The 24,362-nt window shown below is 43.9% G+C and overlaps 2 protein-coding genes across 7 annotated transcripts in view; both read right to left on the reverse strand.

The window, feature by feature from the left end:
• Positions 1 to 24,362, reverse strand: part of LOC106656529 (poly(rC)-binding protein 3) — a 145,823-nt gene that overhangs the window by 34,537 nt on the left and 86,924 nt on the right. The window lies entirely within an intron of this gene.
• LOC106656530 (mannose-6-phosphate isomerase) lies at positions 174 to 10,623 on the reverse strand. Of its 2 annotated transcripts, none has more exons than XM_014377552.2 (2): positions 9,861 to 10,623; positions 174 to 1,978 (listed from the first exon to the last, which is right to left on the reverse strand). In XM_014377552.2, exon 2 carries the CDS (start codon positions 1,811 to 1,813, stop codon positions 554 to 556), a length of 1,260 nt encoding a protein of 419 aa, XP_014233038.1. In that variant the 5' UTR covers positions 1,814 to 1,978; positions 9,861 to 10,623; the 3' UTR covers positions 174 to 553. The 2 variants fall into 2 exon arrangements, with proteins under 2 accessions (XP_014233038.1, XP_014233037.1); XM_014377551.2 differs by lacking the exon at positions 9,861 to 10,623 and adding an exon at positions 8,317 to 8,649.

A 24,362-nucleotide genomic window follows, 5' to 3' on the forward strand; every position in this document is an offset into this window, starting at 1 on the left:
GCGACAACGTCCATTGAAGCTTTGATTCGAGCCGATGATGCTGCCTGTCGCTGGTTCAAAACCAGCACTAAAGCATGTGTGTCAGTACATCTAATCGTGTGATCCGCGCTCGATGTTGTATGTAGTTTTAAGGAAGTGCAGCAGCAGCAGCAGCAGAGCAGCGACAGTGCAGTTTGATCAATAGTTCACAAGTTAATAAGCTCTACTATAGGTGAGGATTATCCATGCTTTTCATTTATGTATATCGGAAAAGAGTAGTAGAGTACATAGGGAAAAAAGTTTTTTTGCACACTCAAGTTTTAAGCTTAAAAGCACCGTGTGTGCACGGCGCTCTGGTAATGTATAACTTTATTATGCATGTGTAATCGTTTCAGAATACATTATTGTCACGTATCGACGCACGACGACGACGTTATCACAAGTAAAATATGTATAATAATATAAAAATCTGACAAATATAATATATCACGCTATCGAGAGAACATGGAAACAAATAAATGCTCAAAAAATGCACTGTGTGTGTTACAGAATGAATGCAGTCGCGAGATCGTCATCACGATACGTTGGCGAACGCCTGGTACATCAGTACGGGCTCGTTGGCGTTCGTCTTGATGGTCAGCACCTCGCCGGCGGCCAGGAAGACGCTCGTCCCCCGCGCGACGAATCTGTCGCGTCCGTCCACGCGCGCCTCGAGGCAGCCCTGCGCCACCAGCAGTATGCTCGCGCTCGCCCTGGGCCTCGTCGAGTACTCCATATTGTAGGGCAGCGAGATCTTGGCCAGAGCGAAGTCGGGCTCGTCCGGGCGCCAGACCTGCGAGTACTCGTCCTCGGCCTGGGGCTGGAACGTCTTGGCGTCGGCCGGAGCGGAGGCGAACGAGGCCACGTCGACGAGGGTCTCGACGTCGATGAGCTTGGGCGTGAGACCGGCCCTGACGACGTTGTCGCTGCAGGCCATGCACTCGACGCAGTCGCCCGACAGGTAGGCGTGAACCTCGTTGGCGCGCAAGTAGATGGCCTCGCCGGGCTCGAGCACGAGATAGTTCAGGAAGTACACGACGAAGCAGCCGATGTCGCCCGGATAGTCCTCGTGCAGTCGCTCGAACAATTCGGCCTGCAGGACCCGCCTCGATTCCGAATCCTCGCCGGTCAGGCGCGCCAAGAATTTCTTCTGTTCCCGGGCGACGCAGGACTTGTCGTGGCTCATCAAACTGGCGAAGCATCGCCTCAGAGCTTGGCGCTGAGTGTCCTCGTCGCTGCTCGACAGCAGAGCCTCGAGCTCGCTGCTGCTGCTGCCGCTGCCTGGGTCATCGGCAGCGATGCAGGCGCGCAGCTCCGGTATCGACTTGACGTAGCTCTGGATCTCGGCGATCGGCCGAAAGCCGCACAGGGCTTCGAACCTCGTGAGCGCGACCGCGAGCTCGGGCTTGTGATTCGGATCTTTGTAGACGTTGGGCCGCGCGGCGTGCAGCGCCTCGGCCTGCTTCTTGTTCGGGTGCACCTGGATCGACAGCGCCTTGTCCACGGACAGCACCTTGAAGAGATAGGGCAGCTGTTCCGTGTCGCCGAACTCGCGCACGCACGCCTCGCCGAGGATCTTCGCGGGCCCGTTGCTCGCGATGTACTCGGACAGCTTGACGTTGGTCGCCTTGCAAGTGGCGGGTCCGCTCGGATGGGTGCCCATCCACAGCTCGGCGTAGCGCTCGTCTAGCTTCGGCGTGAACTCCGGATCGCTCGACTCCAGGAGCTCGGCGATTATGCTGTGGCTGCCGCGCTTGCCCCACGCGTAATTCTGCACGCTGCATTGTAATTCCATAATTGCTCGAGATCCCGAGCGAGTGCTTGCGTGCGTGCTTGCGTGTGTACACGAGAGAGTGAGTGCGTTTTATCGTGGCCTAGTAGTAGTGTCTCGACGGCCGATTTTTTCTTTTTTGATACACGCAGAGGGAGGCAAAGGAGAGAAAGAGAGATTATCGGACGTCTGAAAACAAAGTACGGAGAGCTTGCGTGAGCTTTTCTTTTTATTGAAAAAAAAATATCGAGCGAAGTTTGCAGGTTTATAGGGAGGAGAGAGAGAGGGAGAAAAAATTTCGATAGACATGATACGTAGGCAGTTTTGTGAGAGCAATTTTTCAAACATACAATAGATAGCGATATATAAAAAAAAAAGTATATACATGGTTACGATGAGAGAGGATGGAAATTTTATTTCGATCGAAGGAAAAAAAGCTCGATTATTGTGGTGCGTGAAGTTTTATGTAATATATGTTTGCATGCGGTTTCGAGTTTGATCGAGTTTTTCTTATAGTTTGCTGATGCAGTTATCGCTGGTATATGGAACGTGCGGTATAAATGTAAGCGAATAAAATAGTTACACTTTCCCAAATGAGTCTCGGGTTCTCGCACATGCACACACACGTGTATTTTATCTCTCTCTCTCTCTCTTCCTCTCTCACACACAGAGATGATGGCGAGTATAATTTCAGCGCGACAAGAATACAAAAAAAAAGGTGTTCAAAATGTATGCAACGAACAGTGGGGTCTCTCTCTCTTCTCTCTTCTGTCTCTCTCTCTCTCTCTTTGAATGCGCGCGCTTGTAATATGTATGTAATATCGAGGAAAGGCAAAATACTTGCTTATATACAGCGCAGGACATGCGTCTTATTCTCACGAGAGCTTCGTATACTCGCTACTGTGTACCGTCTGCATTTTTACGCTCTTCTCTTTTTTCTCCCCTTTCTCTCTCTCTCTCTCTCCTGCGTTATGGACAAGTATTAGTAAGCGCATGCATATACGAGACAAAATATGTACATCTGCTAATACCGCGCGCGTAACTGCAGAAGTTTCGTACTTTTGTTTCTTTTATTTATTCTACGTACGTAATGCATATCGGTTTTATTTATGGCCGCGTGCGCGTAACGGGGCTCTTTTTTATTTATTAAAAAACGCATGTCCATCACATCACACAAGCTGCTGCTGGAAAATCGCGCATTTAATTAAGTTTTTATTTTTATAACAAGAAACATCTCTCTCTCTCTCTCTCTCTCTACACTACGCGATACGTGATTTCGCATTTTATAATCCATAAAATTATTGAGAAATTATCGGAGCGCGAGTAGTCGCGTTCAATACGTCGCTACGTGGCATATAACGAACGAACGAGCTGCGCTTACGTATACACGTTTCAGCGTCAGTAAAAAAAAAAGGAGGTGAAAATCAAGGTAGGTGCTATATTAACGCGCGGCATTAATTCAAAACGTTTCGCTCAACTTTAAACCGTAGCCTGGCAGCAGCAAAGCACACGTCTCTCTCTATACGCGCACCTCTTATACATGTGTGCACATACACGCGCGCGCGCGCGCGTGTCACGGCAGTAGTTGAAGCGTTTTCCGATTCATATATTTCACGAGAGTATGTTTTAGCGTTCGCGAGCTCTGCAGCACATACGAGTTATAAATTCCTTGACACCTGTGCAGCTGATGCTGCTGCTGCTGCTACCTACCGCTACTATGTATTAATGTATGCACGCGATATCGCTCTCCCACATATATACGAGAGAACTGCCTAGTAGTATAGAGGTTCGGGTGAAAGTCGCATCGCCGTCTTCCTCCGCACGCGCTACCACTCCGGATTTTCCGCGCGCGATATAGCGACAAATGTGAAAATTAAAAAGCTCCACGAGCGAGCGCGAAATCATTATTATATATATTATACACCGCGTGTCCTGTGCGTCGACGACGACGACGACGACGACGACGACGACGTTTTATATTAATATTTTATCTCTATCTCGTGTGTGTCGTTGCACATAGGAGAGCGCGTAAAAGTAGCCACTGACATCGCTACTGCTGTCGCCTGGCTGCTTTGCGTGTGCAGAAAGGTATCAAATCTAATAACGGGGCTAGCTAGCGCGTATACGGCGTTTCCTTCTCTAAACTGGTTATACTCTGCGCTCGTGTGTGTGTGTATACACTGACGCGAAAAATTTATATATCACGTGTATGAACGCAGGCTTTTATGTCGTGTGTGGCTCTTCTCTCCCTTCGGTGGCGTTTACACCACACGTAGAGATTCTCCGTCGCTGCAATAAATAATCGACCAATTATTCAACTCGAAAGCTCTCTGATGAAAAAAAAAAAAACATTACTAACGGTGTATGACTCGCTTTTTTGCAATATTTTTCATTCCAGGACATCGAAGGCACTCATCAGCTCGGAAAACCGTGTTTATAGACGCGCCTTAAACACACGGTTCGTGTAAAAAAATGTCCGCGTATACCGACTCGAGGTCTTTCATATACGCGAGTGCAAGCTTCAAGTCAGGTGGCGCTGCTCACGTGCACCTCCTCGTCGTCGTCGTCGTCATAATAATCGCAAGTGCAGAGCCGAGCGATAAGCTTGCAGTTAATAAAACGTGTACGTATAGCACACGATCGTCATAACGGTGTCACCAATTTTTTTTTATTATTTCTTTTTTCTTACACATTTCGCGTTTGAAATGAACATGTATGTAAACGTACGCGCGATCGCTTCGTCTATATACCACTACTTTCCGTTCTCTCCGCGTGGCATGGACACGTTATAGCGCGCGGCTAAATAGTCCGTTAAGCTGCAGGTATGCAGCAGTGTACTTTCGTCGGTCGGCCAACCGGTTCGTCATTTTTAATCCTATTGCTTATACACCGTAAGTGTTGCTGCTGCATATGTATGTATATAACTTGGCCTCCGCAGCACACACACACACACACACACGTTGTATGTTCGGTTTTTATAGGTCGCGCAGCAACAGCAGCAGCAGCACACACAAATTTTAAGGACTCTGAAAGTTCAGCGCTTATAAGTATAAGCAGCAGGGCTAAATTTAATGGCACCGGTTTTCATTTCGACGACCACAACGATTTCAAAGAGTCGCCTCTCGGCAGCAGCGAGATAGAGAGAGAGAGAGAGAGAGAGCTAGGCTGCTACTGCTGCTTGCTCTAAATTTAGTCGTTAAAAAAAAAAAAAAAAAGAAGAAGAAAAGAAAAGAAGTGCCTCGTCGCTCGCGATAAAAAACATATTTACACCTTTAAAAAAGAGATGGACGCGCACGACGCACATTACGTACGCAAATTCAGAATCTTCAACTCTTTAATTACGCGAAAATAAGGGAAAAAAAGAAGTCTCGAAACCGCAGCGCGCGTGTGCGTGTATTCAAAATCAGCACCGGAGTAGGAGCAGTAAAAGCAGTCGTCGCAAGCAACGCGCGGCGGGCTACGTATACAGCAGGGCATTCATTGAAAAACTTTTTTTTCCCTTTCTCTCTTTGTGTCTGAGCCTCTTCCGTTTATGCAGCCAGCAGCAGCGAGGCAACATCTGAATAAGCGGAGAGAGAGAGAGAGAGACGCAAAAGACGCGACAATCAATACGGGCGCTCACGGTCTTTTTTTTTTGCTCTCGTTGTATGCGTATGTGCATGTAACACACACGAAGCTTTTAATTCACACACGTACATCGAACGAAAATACACGTGCGGTACACAGCTCTCGTTATGGCGTAACGAGAGGCCTTACGCGTGAAATAACGCGCATGAGATTATCCGTTGCTTCTTTTTTGTCACTCAACAATTATAGAACGGCCGCATGCGGCATTTCAGAGTCGCGTGTATATAACTCCGACTTGAACACGAGTCGAAGTGGACTCTTGCCGCGCGCATAGCGCAAAAGTTTTCGATACAACAACGATATGTAAATCCTTGCAGAGTCGACGTTATAATACGCCCCACTCGCGTGGGTGCTTTGTCGTCTAGTTGGAAAAAAAAAATGCCAATTGTCATTTAAATGGTGTCTCTCTACCGAGCGACGCATGATTTTTTTCGCAGTTACGTGCACGAGCGCGCGTGTGCATGGACGTCAAATGTATACGCAACGCACAGAAGACGCAAATCATAACCGAACCGGCGTCGAAAGACGTGTTTGTGTATGTGCTCTGTATTGTATACGAGAGGCATAGCTCTAAATCGATTCTGCCATTTCTGCTGCTGCTGCTGCTGCTGCTCTGTGTGTATGTATTGCATACGGCGTGGTGCGCGCGCGCCCATGTATGTGTTTTATACGCGCGCGCGCGTGTGTGTGTGTGCACAAAACCGTGTGCCGTCTCGCGATATCGGCAACAGCGCACCGTGCTCCGACTGCACAGCAGAGAAAGAGGGAGAGAGATATCCATACACAGCAGCAGAGTCAGTGGTTTGAGGTTATAGAACCCTCGTCGGTCGGCGCAAGACTCTCTGCTGCTCTGAAACGCCGCCGCGTGCATTACACCACGATGCTGCGGCAGCACGAGTGCACAAATGCACATTGCACACATGCATATCGTGTATACGCGCATCGCTCGATGCATACATTTGTAGACGCGTTGTACAACACGATAAAGTTGTGTCGTCTCGCTGGCGAGAGGCGCGCATGATACACAAAAACAAAAACATCGTATTATCCGCGCGTCTCGAGATGACAGCTGCGCCAACAACACAGCACGTGCCTACAGTAGTATATAACAGCATAATCGTAGTAGGCAGGCAGGCAGCAGCAGCACGTGCGTATAATAAGTAGTGTATACCGGTGTTATACGTATACTCGTGTGTATAAGTATCGTGATCGCAGGCTACAGACGATTACAGCAAAAGCCGCAGTTGTAGTAGTGGCTGGTTATTAATAAAAACGATGGTCGCGATTCGCACGAGGGGCTATTTAATGTAGGTACGAAAGCGCGACACGTGCAGACGAAAAGTTTGTTGTATATTATAATACATATATACGCTTTTGGAGGCGAGAGTTAGAATAGAGAGAGAAGCGCAGCAGCAGTAGCGGTGTCAGGCCGCAGAGTTTTAAAGCCAACTCTCGGAGGCACAGAGCATCGATCGTTTTCAGAGAGCGAGAGGGAGAGAGACTGAAAAGACTATATAAGCACGTATATAATACTGCTAAACGGAGCTTCGTCGTCTGCGGCAGCGGTGGTAGGCAGCAGCAGCAGCAGCACGAGGCCTATTAAAGAAGCGTGAAACGGTCGACCGAAAACTTTATAATTATGAGTATGTGCACCGCTACTGCATAGTTTTTCAACTCAACTGCATATTCCGACACTAGCTCTCTGAAGTATATACAAATGCTTATAATCCTTTGAGACCCAGTACATAATATTGTATTAAAATGATAATATGCAAAATATGGGATGAAATAGGTGCCGCGATGCAAAGACGACGTGCGGTGCGGTACACACACGGCTGTTTCGCTCTCTCTCTCTCTCTCTCTCTCTCTCGGCGTTAGATTCACATAGTGTATTATATAGCAGCACAACTATTATGTGTGCGCGTATACTGCATTGTATGTACACACACACATATATATGTGCCTACGTATTACGTAATGAACTAGTAAGACCGTTTAATTGCACACGATTATGCATTCGCCGCGACTATACTAGCAGCGAAAAGCCTGTCTCGCCCCTGTGTGTCGCTGCTTGTGGAGTAGGCATGCATTATATTATACGGCGCACGGAGCACAATATATACATAGACATTTGCGCATTGTGATGTAGGTATAGGTAGGCAGGCTGGGCTGTGTATAGAGAGAGAGAGAGAGAGAGAGAGAGAGAAGCGACGACGAGCATGTGTGCGTGGGTACTACACACGTATAATATACTACTACTACGCGAAGTACATGTACGTATACGATACGAAGCCGGCAAAGCAGCAGCACATAGAGCGAGAACGCGGAGCGCGAATGTAGCGTGGCGTGGGCTTCGGCCATTAGGCAGTCGCGCGATCCGTCCATGTGTGTGTGATACTAACGTTATAGGCATACACACATGTGCGTCTGTGTACAAATATGTATATATGTATCGGTGCATGATCAGTATATGAGAAAGAGAGCTCAAAGCCGTAAACACAATGCCGTGCGTTTGCGCGAGCCTCGGATGTGTGCACGTGTATTGGTGTGGCTACGGCGCGACATAACCCAACAGTTATACATACGTACGCATCGAAAGATGAAGCGAGAGAATATATACCGATGCTGAAGCCGTAGCAGCAGCAGAGTTGATATGCGCTATCCAACGCACACACACACACACAGTTGTACTCATGCACGCAGACGCGTCGCCGCTAGATTCTCTGCGATCCATGCATATATTTGTTGTAAATGACGCGCAGCAGACGCGCAAAGCAGATGATAATTTATACAGAGAGAGAGACAGAGCTACATTCAAAGTATAATGCGATATATAGGAAAAATAGGAAAAAGAACGAGGCAATGTGTGTGACAAAGGCTTTTTTTTTGTTGGTATTTACCTATTGAATGGTGGTTGTTGGTTGGTTGGTTATGGATGGCGTGGTGAGATTCGGAGATATATAAGGTGGTGTTTTACAGGTTGGTCTTCGCTGGCGTGTTCGACTATATCCTCTTTTTTTCGATATTATTGTGCGAGCGAACGACGACGGCGACGGAGCGTGGTTACAAACTTGTACTCTCGCTCGGAAGCTCGGTCGCTTTTAAGACAACACAAAGCACACGCACGCACACACAGACAGACAGACAGAGAGATTAACACGGAGAACCCACACAGGGGGGGGTTCGGTAATGTAATATATAATAATAATACAATATGTGTGTTTGTATGAATATTGCACGCACACGTTTCACCGCGACAGCACACCGACTTGGACTGAGAGCCGTGAGTTTTTCGGACATAAAATATACGCGTTCTGCGCAGTGTGTATTACGCTTACAGTTGAGTCGCGAGTCTGCTGCGACGGCCGACGACGACTATTATATGGACAAAAACGTTCTCCCTCTCTTTCTAGCTCGTATATATGACAGTATCAGCGCAGCACAGCAGCGGCTAAAGAGAGAGAGAGAGAATCGGACCGACTTTTGGTACTCGCGCAGCACCATAGGTGGCCTCGGCGTCGCGGGAATTTCGATTCGACTGCAGCGTGCGTGCTTTTTATACAAGTATCGCATTGTCGATATATTTACTTTCGATAGGTGCATAATATTTATTATGTACCATTTGGATTTATCGGAATTTCAACTTGTTCTTTATTTTTTTTTTCTGTTATCCCATCGAGCGTAGATAATAAATTTCATCGCTCGCTATTCAGCGTTTATATTTCATGCGAAAAAAAATTCTTCGAATGCACACAAACACACACACACACTCTATGTAATATCTCTCCGTGGTGGCATGCAGCACAGCTCGATAAAAATATAATAACGCGACGCTCGCGTTTGCGGCTATCGCATTTATGTATACGGCTTTGTTGCGAGCGTGTGTGCGTGAATTTCAGGATAATCGTCACTTGAAAAAAGCGGGAGATAATAAGCTCGGATACGACTTTTTCGTGTTGGTTTTTTTTTTCAATGTGCGAGTTGAAAGAATAGACCGGTATGCTCATCAAATATTCGTGAAATTTACCTTTGACTCGGACCTTCGACGTCATTAAAGTCAAAATAAATTAGAATAAAGAGTGCCGTGTTAGAAATTCGTAATACAACTAAAACTACGATTCGCTCAATTTCTATTTTAATTAGCTCGAAATTGAAATTTTGAAACAATTCGTTCGAGCATTCATTTCCGGCTTCTAATACCAGGTTTAACATTCGCCGACGATAACGTGGCCTCATGTGCGTGCGCAAAAAGCGGCATCGCGCAAACTTCTCTCTCTTGCGCGCACACAGAGTCAAGTTTTTTACTCTTTCTTCAACTCGGGACTGTGTCTCTTATGTATACACAAGAGTATAATACAATCGATTCTCATCGTGTGCCTTGTGAATCGTACCGCGTATATTTATAGAACGAAAAGATAATGTAAAATTTATAATAGCAACGTACTTTTTTTGCTTTGCTGCACTTTTGCGGGCCGCTGCAACGGAGGCAAGAGACAGAGAGAGAGAGAGAGAGACGAATTATATGTTGTCGAATTAGTGCGTCGACTTTCTGCCAGAGGGCAATGCGCTTTGCACTTAACAGCAGCAGGCCAACGTTTTCACGTTGAGCTTGGAGTTTTGTTATTGTGTTGTTTTTTTTTTCCTTTCTTTACAATTTGCAAACCATGTACTCTGTGCACACAAGCTCTCAATGCTGCATCATCAAGAATCACACTTTGTTTGTTGTTGTTGCTTCAATTTTTTCCCCTCTTTCTTCTGCCGCTTTTCACACTGTGTGCAAATCGAGCGCGAGAGAATGACAATTTTCAATTTTTTATTACACACGTTTTACACGATGTTTTTCGCTGCCGTTGTTGTTGTTTTTGTTGTTGTTGCTGTTGTTGATGCCTTCTGAGAGAGAGACAAAAAATCGTCGTCGCTGCGCAGGTACGGGTATTCAAAACTCGCTCATAAATTTTATATATGCGTCACGCACACGGCCGCCGTCGCTCAAGAGTAGCAGTAGTAGCAGTAGTAGTTGACACTTTAATTATTTATTTATTTTGCATATATTGATGTATGCAATATTATATTTTATTTTTATAATAATGCAGCGAGACTCGCACGCACCACTTCGTCGATCGTATTAACGTTGCGTTTATGTGTATATTTGTATATATATTATGATATATACGGATACGAGCGGGTACTCTACACGTTACAAGTGCACGACGGGTACTGGGGGATAGAGACGCGCAGAACTGCTGTGTCGGCCAGAGAATCTCTCTCTCTCTCGTACTATATAGTGTATATATAGTAGGCAACGCGCGCACAGAGAGTCGCAGTGGAGTTGCGGAGCGAGAGAGAGAGAGAGAGAGAGAGAGAAGTGCATGCATGTATGTATACGTATATACACGCGCATACAATTGCACACACACACACATACACACGCAGAGCGAGAGAGAGAGAGAATAGGTGTATATACCTATCGTGCCGCTTATGCGCCCAGTAGCAGTCTAGCAGCAAAAAGAAGGGGTGGGAATTGAAGAGAGAGAGACGGAGAGGCTGCGTGCGCGCCTGCGCTCAGGACTGCAGCGTATACGTGCATGTATATAACGCGACGTTTGTTGCCGACGACGACGACTATTATATAGCCTCTCTCTCTCTCTCTCTCTGTACTTTGCACTAAGGTAAAATACGGTTCTATATGTATGTGTGTGCATATATAGCTATGACCGTCGGGAAACGGAAGCCTCGGGAACAACGACGACGACGACGACGACGACGATCGGTGTTGGTGGTGGTGCTCATAGCAGCAGCTCATCAACGAGCTGCAAGAGCTAAATGATCATTTTCTTCGACATCCCGTTGCCGGATTTCGATTGCGTCAAAATTTGCAGGATTTTTACTTTATTATTATTTTTCTTTCTTTTTCGTGGTAAGATAATGACTTTTGCACAGCGACAGAAATGAATATCAAAATTGGAAACGATGAACATTCGATGCAGTTGGGAAAAAAAATGATAATGATGCTAAACTGAGAAAGAACTCGCTTAACAAATTTAATTATATACTACGTATTTACCGGCGTAAAATAGAAGAGGAAAAAATTCGCGGCTTTAAACTTTTTTCTATTTTTACTCAAGGAGATGACGAGGCAGGTGGTGGTGCGCGCGGGAGAGAATAAAAATTCTTTGAACGTGATATTAGCAATTTTTAAGGGATATACTTTTTCAAAAGCTCTCTTGCTGCGTGAAGGATTTAATTTTTTTTCGTCTTTTCTCTGCCCCAAGAAGTTTTAAAAAAACATTTATTTTTCATATAATCTGTAAAAATTAAAAGTAAACGCGATTGTAAATATTTTCATTTTTGCTCGGTGTCTTTCTGCCTCGAGATTCACCCAACGCGAATACAACATTTATGCACGAGCGTTAATCGACTTTTATGTGACGCCTAAAAAAAAGCTCGAGCTTACTGTGTTGCATGAAGAACATGAATTACGCAAACTTTTCGGTACCGTATGCACGGCGCACGCATATAAGTAAGCGAAAAAAGACAGTGATGTATATTTTCCATAATAACTATGTTTTTATATGCATTAAATTAGTACAGTCGAGTTAAAAAGCTCAAGCAGGCGAGCGACAGTCAGATTGAAAAAAAAAAACACTTGAAAAAAAATACGGACTTTGAATAATAAATTCTTGAAGAGAAGCAAGACCAAAAGAGGTGAGATAGGAATAGAGAGAGACTTAGTCGAGCATAAATTTTGTACACACAACACTCCGTACATATAGTACGTACGGACGGTGCAAAAGCGTCTCGTGCAGTTTATGCATGCCCGGTAAATGAAGAAAAGAGGCGAGCTTTTAAAAGCTCACGGTAATTTTTGTGCGATTCGCACAAATATAGGCGTGTACATGTACTCGAAGCAGCAGCAGCAGCAGCATCCAATTGCCATACGTCACCGAGGAGAAGAGATCGAGTTGATTTATATCGACGCGTTCGCGCGCATCTATAGCGGAGATATTTCGCGCGCGCGCTGACATTTTCAAAGCGGCAGCAGCAGCTTGATTATATATCGTCGAAGAAATTCGAGCGCACGCGCGAATTTCGGACTTTTTCACTCTCTGCGATTCTCGCTGCTCTGCTAATGATTAATCGGAAATTAACTTTGCTTTCCCCGCCCGGGGATCTGCTTGCGATACGAAGTTCGCGCGCAAGCACAATCACTTTGACAGGATAAAAGCTCTCAACTAGTTAATAACAATGTCGCTTTTGATAAAAGTATGTATAAAACTCGCGACAGTAATACGAAACTGCTCTGCGACAATTAAATGTATCTCTGCGTCTCTCGTATTTTCTAAGCCAATTAACTCGGAAACTGCGATGGGTTTTAAGCAGTATACAGACGCCCAACTACAGCAGTCGTATGTATACCACAGGGTTTGTTTTTGACCTCCGTTTGTACGCGTGTGTATTCGTCCTACATATTATACTTCGAGATTCTCCTCTCGGTGCGTTTGTTTTTCCTTCAACTTTTCCAACATTCGTATAAATACCTCAAAATGCCCGTGCACAGGGGCTGTATATTTATACGCTGGCCAGGAGTCATATTTTTCCCGCACAAATGTTTAGACAGTATAAATAAAAATAACCTCCTTCAGCATTCGCATGCGTATGTAATATACCTTCCTCGCCGCAGATAGCGGTAATACGTAGCCTTAGTATTTAAAGGGTTATTTTGACCGAAATATCGCTATGCACGGTCGCGCATGGCACATGTCTGCAGCTTTCATATGTATGCATGGTACATAAGGGCGAATTTACATTGATATTTATTACAGTTCTCGAAATTGTATATGCATTCGTATACATATGTATCTACGACGCCAACCCTTTCTCCCATAGGAGTGCAGTGGTGTGTATCACTACTGAGAGAGGGAGAGAGAGCAAAAACTTTTGGTTTATGCAGTGCCAGCTAGCTAGCTGCTGCACACGTAATTATTCAATGCCTTTTAACTCCCATCTTGGAGTACAAAATTAATTGCGATTTTTATTCGATGTCGTGCATAGGCCATTACGCGCGGCGTAATTTCGTATGCGTGTACGACTGTGTACGAGTGTGTGTATGTATAGGGGATGGAAAGAGGAGAGAGGAGTGATTTCGTGTTAATCGAGTGGTGGTATTGGTTTTCGATATACCTAAAATACTTCTCGTCGACACGTATCGGACCCAACGACGCCTTTTTTCTCTTCTTTTCTCTCTGTCGCGAAGCACACACGTGCGCCTATGCGTGCACATATGGGCAAATCCAAAAAAATCGTGGCCATTTTATAGTTGGTTCATAAACGAAAAGGACCGTTAAAACTGGATACATGTCTGACCAAACCACTTTCAATAGTTATTCTGAATGCAATTTCAATGTAAAATGTTAATTAAAATGAATTTGTCGATTTGATTTTAATGAAATGGATCTAACTATAACGCAATTGTTATTAATGCGGTTTTTATTTTCTAAACCAACCTTTAGTATGTGCATTGGCCTTTGAAATTATTCTATGAGTTATACAATTATATTTACTTTGACACTAACAGTTCAGTTTAACAACATAACTCGTATACCTAAATATCTAGGATGCAAACTAATAATTTACAAACTTTTCTTAAAACCTCGATTTGACTTATACAATTATTTTTACTTTTCTACTTGCAGATTTACATATATAGGTACTCGCCACCTAGCGGTGAGGATTGGCTTTAATCAAGATTTCGAGCAATTGACGCAAAGGATAAATCGGTATCAAAACATGAACTCTTAAACAAAATTTTTCAAGTTAGGTAAAGCATCGAATCTTTTCTGTTAACTTTTGACTTGATAAATAATATATCTTATTGAATTTTCTTACACTTTATGCGTAGTTTATGCAACGAGAAACATCAACACTGATTCATTAATTTTAAACCATAACTTTACGTCTGATTTTACATTAATACTGCATTAAATTAAACAGTTTTTTAACATCGTACACATAACTATGTGTATTTTCTCTATGTATGATAAATTCCAAGTACGAAGTTACAGTGACGTATAGGCAAGCACGAAGACACTCCAAAAATCAACCGAACTTGTGCCATACACCACACGGTACATCACAAAGCGGTTTTTTCGGATTTACCCATAAACACACGTATTTAATTCGTACCTCTCATCGACTAAATACATTTTCCTACGCACTGCAGCTTGATATATACTTATACATAACATCGTGTATAAGAGAGTCCGGGTGCAGCAGCAGCAGGTCGAGGGGCTATAGTCAGCAAAATTTAATTATCAATTATTCAAGCGTGGGAGGAAGGACGCGGGGCCGCAGCTACGCGCGTCACGTGACCAGCAGCAGCAGCAGCAGCAGCAGCAGCAAAAGTAATTATCGGAAATACATTTTACGATACATCAACCGCGCGCTATCTATAGATGCGAGACTTCATATATATTTATATTTATATAATAAATCAACTAATGCGTATATATATCTAACATTGAGGAAAGGTCCACGCGCGACCACCTCGCCTCGTCTTTTCTCGATTTCCTCGCGCAAAATATACATCATCGTTATATAAGTGCTGCTCTCAATTTTAAATCTCTCGAAACTTAATTGTATGAATAAACGATTCTCCTGCAATCGCGGGCCGCGCTCTAACTATATACAGTAATATCGATGCCTCTAGGTGTTTCTGGACGTGTGTGCGTGAGTGTGTGTATACACGAACTGTGCGATGGAAAAGCATTAAACATGCATGCACGTACACTCCTCACCTCTCTCTCTCTCTCTCTTTTATGAGCTAGCCAGGCGTAAGCTTGATTTTGCAGCTCATGCATGATGCATGTATCAAACTACGTTTTCAAGCTAGAGAGAGAGAGAGAGAGTGAACTGCACATCGATCTATATATTGCCATGCCGATGCTTCCTTTTTTCTCTCTACCTATCTCTCTCTAGCGAAGGTTAGCAGCTAGCTAGGTAGATAATACATATAATATTTTTAGACATGGATACTTCTCTCTCTGGCCACTTCTAGCGTACGTAATGCACTCCGAGAGAGAACGAGAGAAATGGAGAGTAATGCGCAGGACGTAATCGACCGCCGATAATATAAGCTCTCTCTCTCTCTCTCTCTCTCTCTCTCTCTCTCTCTCTCTCTCTCTCTCTCCTATTGACTTGGATGCTCGACTGCATTTTTTATTGAATTATAGAGCATACATAATGGCATATTCATTCACACGCTTGCTCGCGCGAGTGGCTGGCTGGCTATACAGCACTCGAGGGACAAAAAGTGAGATGTAAGTCGCGCGGCGAGCGTCCACCGGATCGCCGAGCGATAGAAATTTTCGGAATTATATTTTTACTTTTTCTCGCACAGTCGCAGCAGCAGCAGCATCCTTGCATATCTATATATACAGCTTGAATCTATAAAAGCTCTGGTATCTCTCTCGCGAACTTGACATATTTCTCAGCTTTGCCGCGCGCGCGAGAAGTGCACCTTGGCTAGCTTCTCGCTCTATCCGCTGCAACATTTTCCTCGCAACTCTCCAGAGAGGCTTTTGACATTATGGATTCTCTCTCCTAGTCGACACACCGACCGAAAATGTTAGACAGCTCTCTCTATCTCTCTCGCATCGGGGTGAAACTGCGAAGTGCGCGCCTAGGCGACGTTATAGCTTTATACGGTACACACATATTGCGATCGTATATATGCATAAAACAAATGTGTGTCTGTCATATAAGAGCTGCTACTACGCGGCATATATAACTTTCTGATTTCGCGTCGATATACGTACGTATAGCGCGGTTCGGTATAAGCATTGCAACTTGTACATTCTGTAATGATGTCGGAAACTGTTGCATAAATTCACGAATACAACATAGTGCGGGGATGTAAAATCAGTGTAATAGCGTGGTATATATGCAGCGTTGTAACCGCTCGCGTCATTTTCAAGATTTAACTTTCACACAAGTGTATCAATGAATTTTCATCAATTTTATTGCAGTTGTCGCGCGGCAGATTCTAGCTAACAATTTTTCCCGCGCGCGCACATTAACATTATACAGAAAGCCAGAGGCGATGCAAGCCGCGACACACACAGTAAATAACGTATATGCTGTATGTACCGTGCTAAAATCACGAGGTGCGAGGACATAAAAGTGTACACACAAGTACATGCAGCAGCGGTAGCAGGAAAAGCTCGACACGCAGAGAGAGAGAGAGAGAGAGAGAGAGAGAGAGAGAAGGAAAAAGAGCATCGTCGCGAGGTGAAAATTTCCTGACTTATGCCACACACACTCGCACATTTGTACATCAAAATGTGTAGGCGTGCGTTCCTACTGTAGAAGTAAAGAAAAAAAATTCAAGACTAAAGAGCCGAATCGAGCTTACGCGACTTGGTGCACAACACGTGTACAGCAGTAGTAGTAGTAATACTGGAAGCTACAGTCTGAAAAGAATAAAAAAAAATATATATAAAGGCGGAGGAAGGTGTTGCGCTCGAGGGGCGAGTGGGAATATATAAGAGAAAAGAAACTATACACGAGGTGGTGCTCCTTTTCTCTTTCTCATCTAGGCAAAAGTAGACTATTTGTGTATATAGCCGACGATGGTGGCTGTTGGAGAGCACAGTGTATATGTGTGTGCAAGAAACGAGTGTATATTTTTTTTTCCTTCGGCGCAAGTGCGAGAGGGTGTATAGTAGTAGCAGCAGCAGCAGCAGTACACGGGTCATCGCGGGGCCGCTTTTGTTTAATCAGGCCTCGTTAGGCAATGGACCAAAGGAGCTAGCTGCTGCTGGTCGTCACCGTCGTCGCCACTGCTTCGAGCTATTTCGCGTTCTAGATATATATACCTCTGAAACCTTTGCCTCCTCCGAATTCTAATACTTTAGTAGTATGTGTGTGTGTGTGTGTGATGTGTTGTGTTTTTTTTTTGTCTTTTCTTTTCCCTTTTATTTTTGCGCGTGGACTGTTTGCTCGTTTTCGTCTGTTATACGTATGCATATAGTTCGAGCTGCTGGAATTCGCAAAAGTCGCGACGATGCACGAGAAAAACTTGAATGCCTGAGAAAGAGGTTTGACGTTTTTTCTTTTCTTTGTGAAAAAAATGGCTTTTCTCCTTTACGCAAAAGCAAATTTTGTATAATCAATGAGAAGAATTGAAAAAGAAGGAAAAAGAAAAAAAAACAGATACACCCTAGTAGTAACAGTTTTGTAACTATCGAATAATAATAATAATAAAAAAAAAAGAAGTAAACTCTCGCTCGAAGAAGTTACTTATATAATACACACGGCACATCCTCCGTGGCCCACACCAGTATATAATATCGGAATTCAATATCACATGCGCTGATCTCTCTCTCTCTCTCCTGGCTGCAGCAGTGCAGACTGCAGACTAGTATAGCAGTAGTAGTAGTAGTACTAGTAGTAGTATTAACCCATGCAGCAGCGCAGCGCATCTATTGGATATATCCACACTTGGCTGCACCGCGCCAGCTCTCATATATACATATTTTTCGCGTCTGCAATTTCCGTAATTCAGCGTTGCCGGCTTCCCTCCTGCTCCCCCTATATATCTATACTCCGCATGATACACCGTTCCTCTGCTCTAGTTTATGCGTATTAAATTGCTTCTCTCTCTCTCTCTCTCTTTCATATGCACTCGCGCTCTCGTACACTCGCTCGCTTTTCCTCGCGACGACGAGCGCAGCTAGCGCGCGCAAAGTATCGCATGGCTCATTGCGCGCCCAATAGGCTTTAAAATCAAGTTTTGACGTTGATACGAAAACAAGTATAGTCGCGCGCACGCGCATATATACGGATGAAGGTATACGCGTGTACGCGTGTGTATATCTGTGAATTTTCCACGGGGCGGTGATTAATGGAATTATTTAATACAAATTTTGCAACAAATCCACGCGATACGCATTAACTGCCTCTCGAGTTGCAGTCAACTCGTCGAGTCCTTGTTTACTCGCGCAACCCCGCGCGTCTAGTGCGTAAATGCATTCGTCGACTAATTAATAATTTATATCTTAAATAAGTGCATTTCGACAAATTTTCGTCGACACGATTTTTCGCTCTTTAGTTTTTCCTCCTCTCCGAAAGCTCAACCGAACTATTATGTCGGGTGCAGATATCACGCGTTATATTGCGCGCGAGTGGAGTCGATTCAAACGTTATGCAATTAGCTTTTCTCAATAAAATGATTCCGTGATTGGAGCTTATATAAACCTCTTATTAATCGTCTGCGAGCTGCTCGCAATGCACATACACACACACACACACACACACACACACGTCGAGCTAGCGAGCGAGCGAGGCTAATTAATAGCTTCGACCCCGCGTACAGCAGCAGCAGTAGCGCGTCACGTCATGGCATTATACGCGTCGTCGTCGGAGCTTGCAGCAGCAGCAGCAGCAGCGGAAACTTGCCCGGCTCGATTCGTGGCACTTTTTTGGTTTTTATTTTATTTATTTTTTTTTTTTTTTTACACTCGATCTAGCAATTAGCGAGAGCGCGATACATACCGCATGCAAGAAATGATGCCGCTCTTTGAGAGCCGGGTAGAACTATTATACACGAGAGCAGTCACGTACGAATGCATAGCATTTACAATTTACATGGATGAGTAAAAGAGTAAAGTATGGATATTCCGAGTTCGCGAGATAAAAATTCCTCTGACTTTTAATAATGCCATTTGTAGTGGTATAGGTATTAAAAGAAGATGAATATAATGCAATTTACAGAAAGATGAAAAGTTAAAAAATGAAAATAAGTGTGATTGACGTATGCGCGTGCATCGTATGAAATTGTAAGTATAAAATTGAAAAGAAGAAACGTAATATGTAACTGTAGGCGAAAAATAGCTAAATTACAAAATGACGATGATGTTATAGTGGAAGTATATAAGAGTATCTCTTTCATTCGAAATCGTATAATGTCTATACCAAGTTGGTGGCCATGTAATGAGACGTACATATCTGCATATAGGACATTGAAGTGATATACAAAAAATGTTGACTTCCAGACTTCACTCGGATTTATATATTTTTTTTACCCTCACCAAACAGCCGTTGTCAGCTGCAAATTGAGCAACGAGCATGAAATCCCTAAAATTATCGTGATATATGCTTCTTTTCCCTTCTCTATTCATAGCCAAACGTGCGGTATTGATTTTAATTTGTTATAGCGAGAGAAAGAGAGAGAGTGAGTGAGAAATAGATGGATGGACTAGCCACTCCACTCAACGATCGATTAATTATGAGGGACAGCTCTCTCTCTCTCTCTCTCTCTCTCTCTCTCTCTTCTCTCTCTTATATACTTTTTGCACCTCACGCGCGTGTATGGAGTGTAGTGCCGTCGCCCGTTTCAATTGCCACGCGCGTGCCCGTAACGTTACGAGTTCGCACTTAAGTACGGTTACAACAATGCTCTCTGTTCTGCTGTAGCGTTTCGGAATTTCGAGCGTATCGGGCGCGAAGCGAAATGTGTCATATTTGTTGGTCGGCGCTGTCCTATAAGCGCGAAATATGTATCTGTTTTAATTAAAAACTTCTCGCTAGCGGCAGAGTGGGTGTAATTGGAATGCATTTTCCGTGTACCCGCGTCAAAGGTGGATTTATATAAGATACGTAGGTAAGTGATTTTATTTCACTCGAAAACATTGCATTTAGAAATTGAGGTAAAAATTCAACGGGTACGTTACCATTCGATAGATAATACTCGAAAAACAAAACCAAAAATTGTTTTCATGTGTCATGACCACTGTGAGTTTTATTATTCTATCGTTTAACCATGTGATATGAGAAACAATTTTTTTCGAATTTTCCAGAAAATATCTATCTCAAAGTTCATTGCGTTACACGCGAATAGTGCGAATTTGAGTAAAATCACTGACAAACCATCTCTACCAAAATACCACATCGTAATAACATTTAATTTCGCTCTTATTATTCACTTTACATTGTCTAATACAGCTCGTTTCGCTGCGGCAATATATACGCGTCCCTGTAAGTGGTTGCGCAGATATAGCACGAGCGGTACGTATACTGTAACAGCCTTTTAGCCAGGCCAGGCCAGGCCAGGCCAGACCACCACGTGCACGCGCGCGCCCGTCCCATCATCACTCAAGAAATCCTATATACGAAGTTTGTGTTGCTAACTGTCAGTTTGTACTTGTCTTTGGGGCTGGGTACTACTCTCTCTGGGTATATACACACAGAGAAAGACAGAGACGGAGCAGCAGCACTGCTCGCATTGCAAACTAGACTTGCCAAAGACGACGACGACGACGACGACGACCCTCTTATCGCTTTTGTCTGATGCTGCTCCTAGCGAAGCGAGCGAGCCGCCCCGAGAGTAGTGTATATTGCTCCAAGCTCTGGCAAAGGAGAGGATACATATAGTTACACACAGAGACTCAAGACTCGAGAAAGCGTCTTATGCACATACAGGGAAAATGCGCTTTGTTTGTTCGGGGGGCCATGAGGCCTCCTCGCAGTCTGCCTTCATATACTCTCGCTCAGCATCTTGCCTGCCACGCGATATATAGTTTCGCGTGTAAAATACTCCGCCGTGTGTACCGTCATAATTTATACATACATATATGTAGATGCGTAACAAGCAACAGATGCTACGATGCGTCAAGAGAAAAATGTCAACGCGAATCTTGTACGAGTGTCTTATACGGACCGGAGAGCGACGTGCATCAGGCGCGGGAGAATAACACGTGTCGAAAAACGAGAGAGAGAATACGTGATGTTATATATGCATGCGCACATGTAGTATAACAAAGTCAGAGAGTGAATCTGCTGCTCTCTCACTCTCTCAACGATACGAAATTTCTATATACGTCAGCGGGATTTTTTTTCTCATTTTTTTGCAAACGGCGTAGAATTGAAAATAGAGTTTTCCACCCAAATTGTGTAACACGAATTAGCGGAGAAAAAAAAAGGGAAGAGCATCATCTGTTTTTCGAATAAAATTTTGAATATGTGCAGTTTTGACGTGGGGTTTGCTACATTTTTTAACGACATTACCGGCATACACAGCAGCAGCAGCAGCAGCAGCAGCAGCAGCAGCAGCAGTAGTTGCAATATGCAAGAGCAAAAGCAAAAGCAAAAAAAGTTTAAGAGATACAGAGCGACAGTACCTATACCACCACCGCGACACGACCCTTTGACATGACATTACGTCCCATTTAATTTAGAAATTAATAGAATGGTTCAAAAGCGAGCACGAGCTCTCCTTGCTCACTCTGTCAAATTGTCTCTGTTAAATAAATAATATCGAGAAAACGGAAGTCTCAAATTTGAGAGAGAAAAAAAACAACTTCTATATCTGAACCCCCCGAAAGCTTCAAGAGAACCAGTCAATTACGTCACTTTACGTCTCTTTGAAGAGGAAGAAAAAAACTGTCACAGTTTTTGAAAATTAAACACGTGATATAGTATAATTCGGAGATTATTAACAATTTCATTAATTATGTGCAACATGTCGTATATTGTTCCGTAAGATTACACAAACTCTCGCGATGGCTTTGGCTTTATCGTAATAAAGTATTTACTCTGAAATGGAGAGAACATCTTATTCGAGAGTAAATATCGATCGTTTATAAGCCGCTCTTGCAATCCAATTAGATATTATAACGGTTTTCATTTTTGATTTGCTACATTTTTCCCTCCCACCTAGTTACAAGCTCTGGCGAGGAAGAAAGCTCGAGCAAGAGAGAGAAAGAGAGAGAGAGAGAGAGAGAGAAACATTGATAGATTGAACTTGGAAAATACTTTTCCTTCCCTTAAAAACTTGCCGAAAGGCCATTATACGATGTTTTTAACGCAAAAGTTCGACAACGCGCGTGCAGCAGCAACTCACAACGCTGCAGGGAGGGTAGGCAGTAATGTCGAATGGCGTAAGGAAAAAAATTTTGCCCGGGAGCTTTTCGCGCGTAATATCGACCTGCGAGCGCGTGGGTTGCCTCTGTCTGTGTACGCGTGTGTGTTGTATACACGTATACAGTCGCCGGTATGCTGCTGCTGCTGCTACTGCTCACCGACGCTCTCAAATGAGCCACCAAGCGAATTCCTCGAGGGCTCGTAAGCGCCAGTGAGAGAGAGAGAGAGAGAGAGAGAGAGAAAGAGAGAAAACTGTATATAAGGGAGGTAAAGTGAGTACGAGACACTGCGTGTAAAAGAGGCAGCTAGAGCTACTACTACTACTGCTGCTGCTGCTGCTGCTGTGGCTGGAAATTTTTTTCTACCCCTCGAGTATGTGTTTATAAGTACGTATGCGTAGGATGTGTGCAGTAGCATTTGCACTAGCTGTGTTGACAAATGAATTTTTTTAGTTTTATTTATTTATTTATTTTATTTCATGTTTCAACTACTTTGGCAATTTGAGCTCTGAGGATTATGAGAGGGATATCGTATCGATACGATGGAAATGATAACGCGAAAATGGTCGCGGATTTTTCAGTTACATATAAAAAATAAAAACGGCTCGAGCTCGGGTATAGAATTATATTAGTATCTAGGTAGTTTCGAGCCTCGAATGGAGCGGAATAATAATAAAATTTCGTATAAAAATTCAAAACACGAATTTTAAAGACAGAAAAAAAAACAAAAAAGATTTACAACGCTCGGCAATAAAAAGCGGATGCTTTTTACGCTGCTATATTTCAAAGATCGCTTTATAAAACTCGGTATAAAAATTTGTCCACTTATTCCGTGCTATTAACGCGCGCGCGTTGGATATTAAATTATACGCCTCGCGAAATCTCTACCACCTCGATCCCCGTGGATGTCGCACCACGCTTACGTCAGCAGCGAATGCAATAAAAAAATACGCATAATACTCGATTGTTTACCATTAAACGCGCGCAGGAATGATCCTCGCAGTACACCTGTGTAACGTGCTCGGAATATCGATGAGCATTAAATACATCGAGGGCAGCAGCAGCAACATGCGTTGTGCTCTTTTTCTCGCACGCGTACGCGGCAGCAGCAGCAGTAGCGAGGAAAATGGAAATTTGCATTTTCATACTTTTCCAATCAAACCTGCGCGACGATTCGTTAGATCTCTATTTTTTTCGTCTTGAACAATAATCGAGCTTGTGACAACATTTTTCTTTATTTTCCTAGAGATATACTATGTACGCACGGATGTGACGAAGGTAACGCATTTATATTCAGATGATGAAAAGTTCCGCGCACGCATGTGAGTGCAGCTTATAATAATGAATGGGTTGATGTAGGTTAGAACAACTCCGCACACGCGGACACCCCCTCAAGGCCTTTTTTCCATTCGGGCTCGCGGGCTCTCGGAGAGCAGAATATATAAACGAAGCGCTGTATATACGCGCGCACGTCACGAAAGAAAGAGACTTTGATGAATATTTTTCTACATACTACTCGTGTTCCAATATGACTGCTAGGATTCTTTCATCAAAGTTTGTATGCGCGTTTATTTATATTTGCTCAGCGAGAGAGAGAGAGAGAGCTCGCTTACTCGCGCTCTCGAGTTATACGATATTTTATATTGCATTAAAAATCTCGTTCTAGAAGCCCCCCCCCCCGCCCGGCCACTTATTCGACGTCATACGCAAAAACGACTTTGAAAATGTTTTATTACACGCAGCTCGCGAGAGTCGAAAATGATCTCGCTCGCAGTAGTATATGTCGAGCATAAAGAAGCCTTTTCGAAACGCGCGTACGCTTCTGCTGTGGCGCGCGCCTTGGGAGAATCTCTCTCTCTCTCTTTCTCGTTATCATGCAGCAAGGTCTCGTTTAAACTCGTCTAAATAATGAAAACTTTCCTCTCTCTCTCTCTTATTGTTTTTAGCCCCACAACAGCCCCAGCCCAGCGCGGTTAATACGTTTACGTTTGCGTTTGCTGCGTCGCGGACAAAACTGTCAGTGCATATAA

The sequence above is a fragment of the Trichogramma pretiosum genome, unplaced genomic scaffold (genome assembly GCF_000599845.2).
Source record: "Trichogramma pretiosum strain Unisexual culture from Peru unplaced genomic scaffold, Tpre_2.0 scaffold20, whole genome shotgun sequence".
Classification (NCBI taxonomy): Eukaryota; Metazoa; Arthropoda; class Insecta; order Hymenoptera; family Trichogrammatidae; genus Trichogramma; species Trichogramma pretiosum.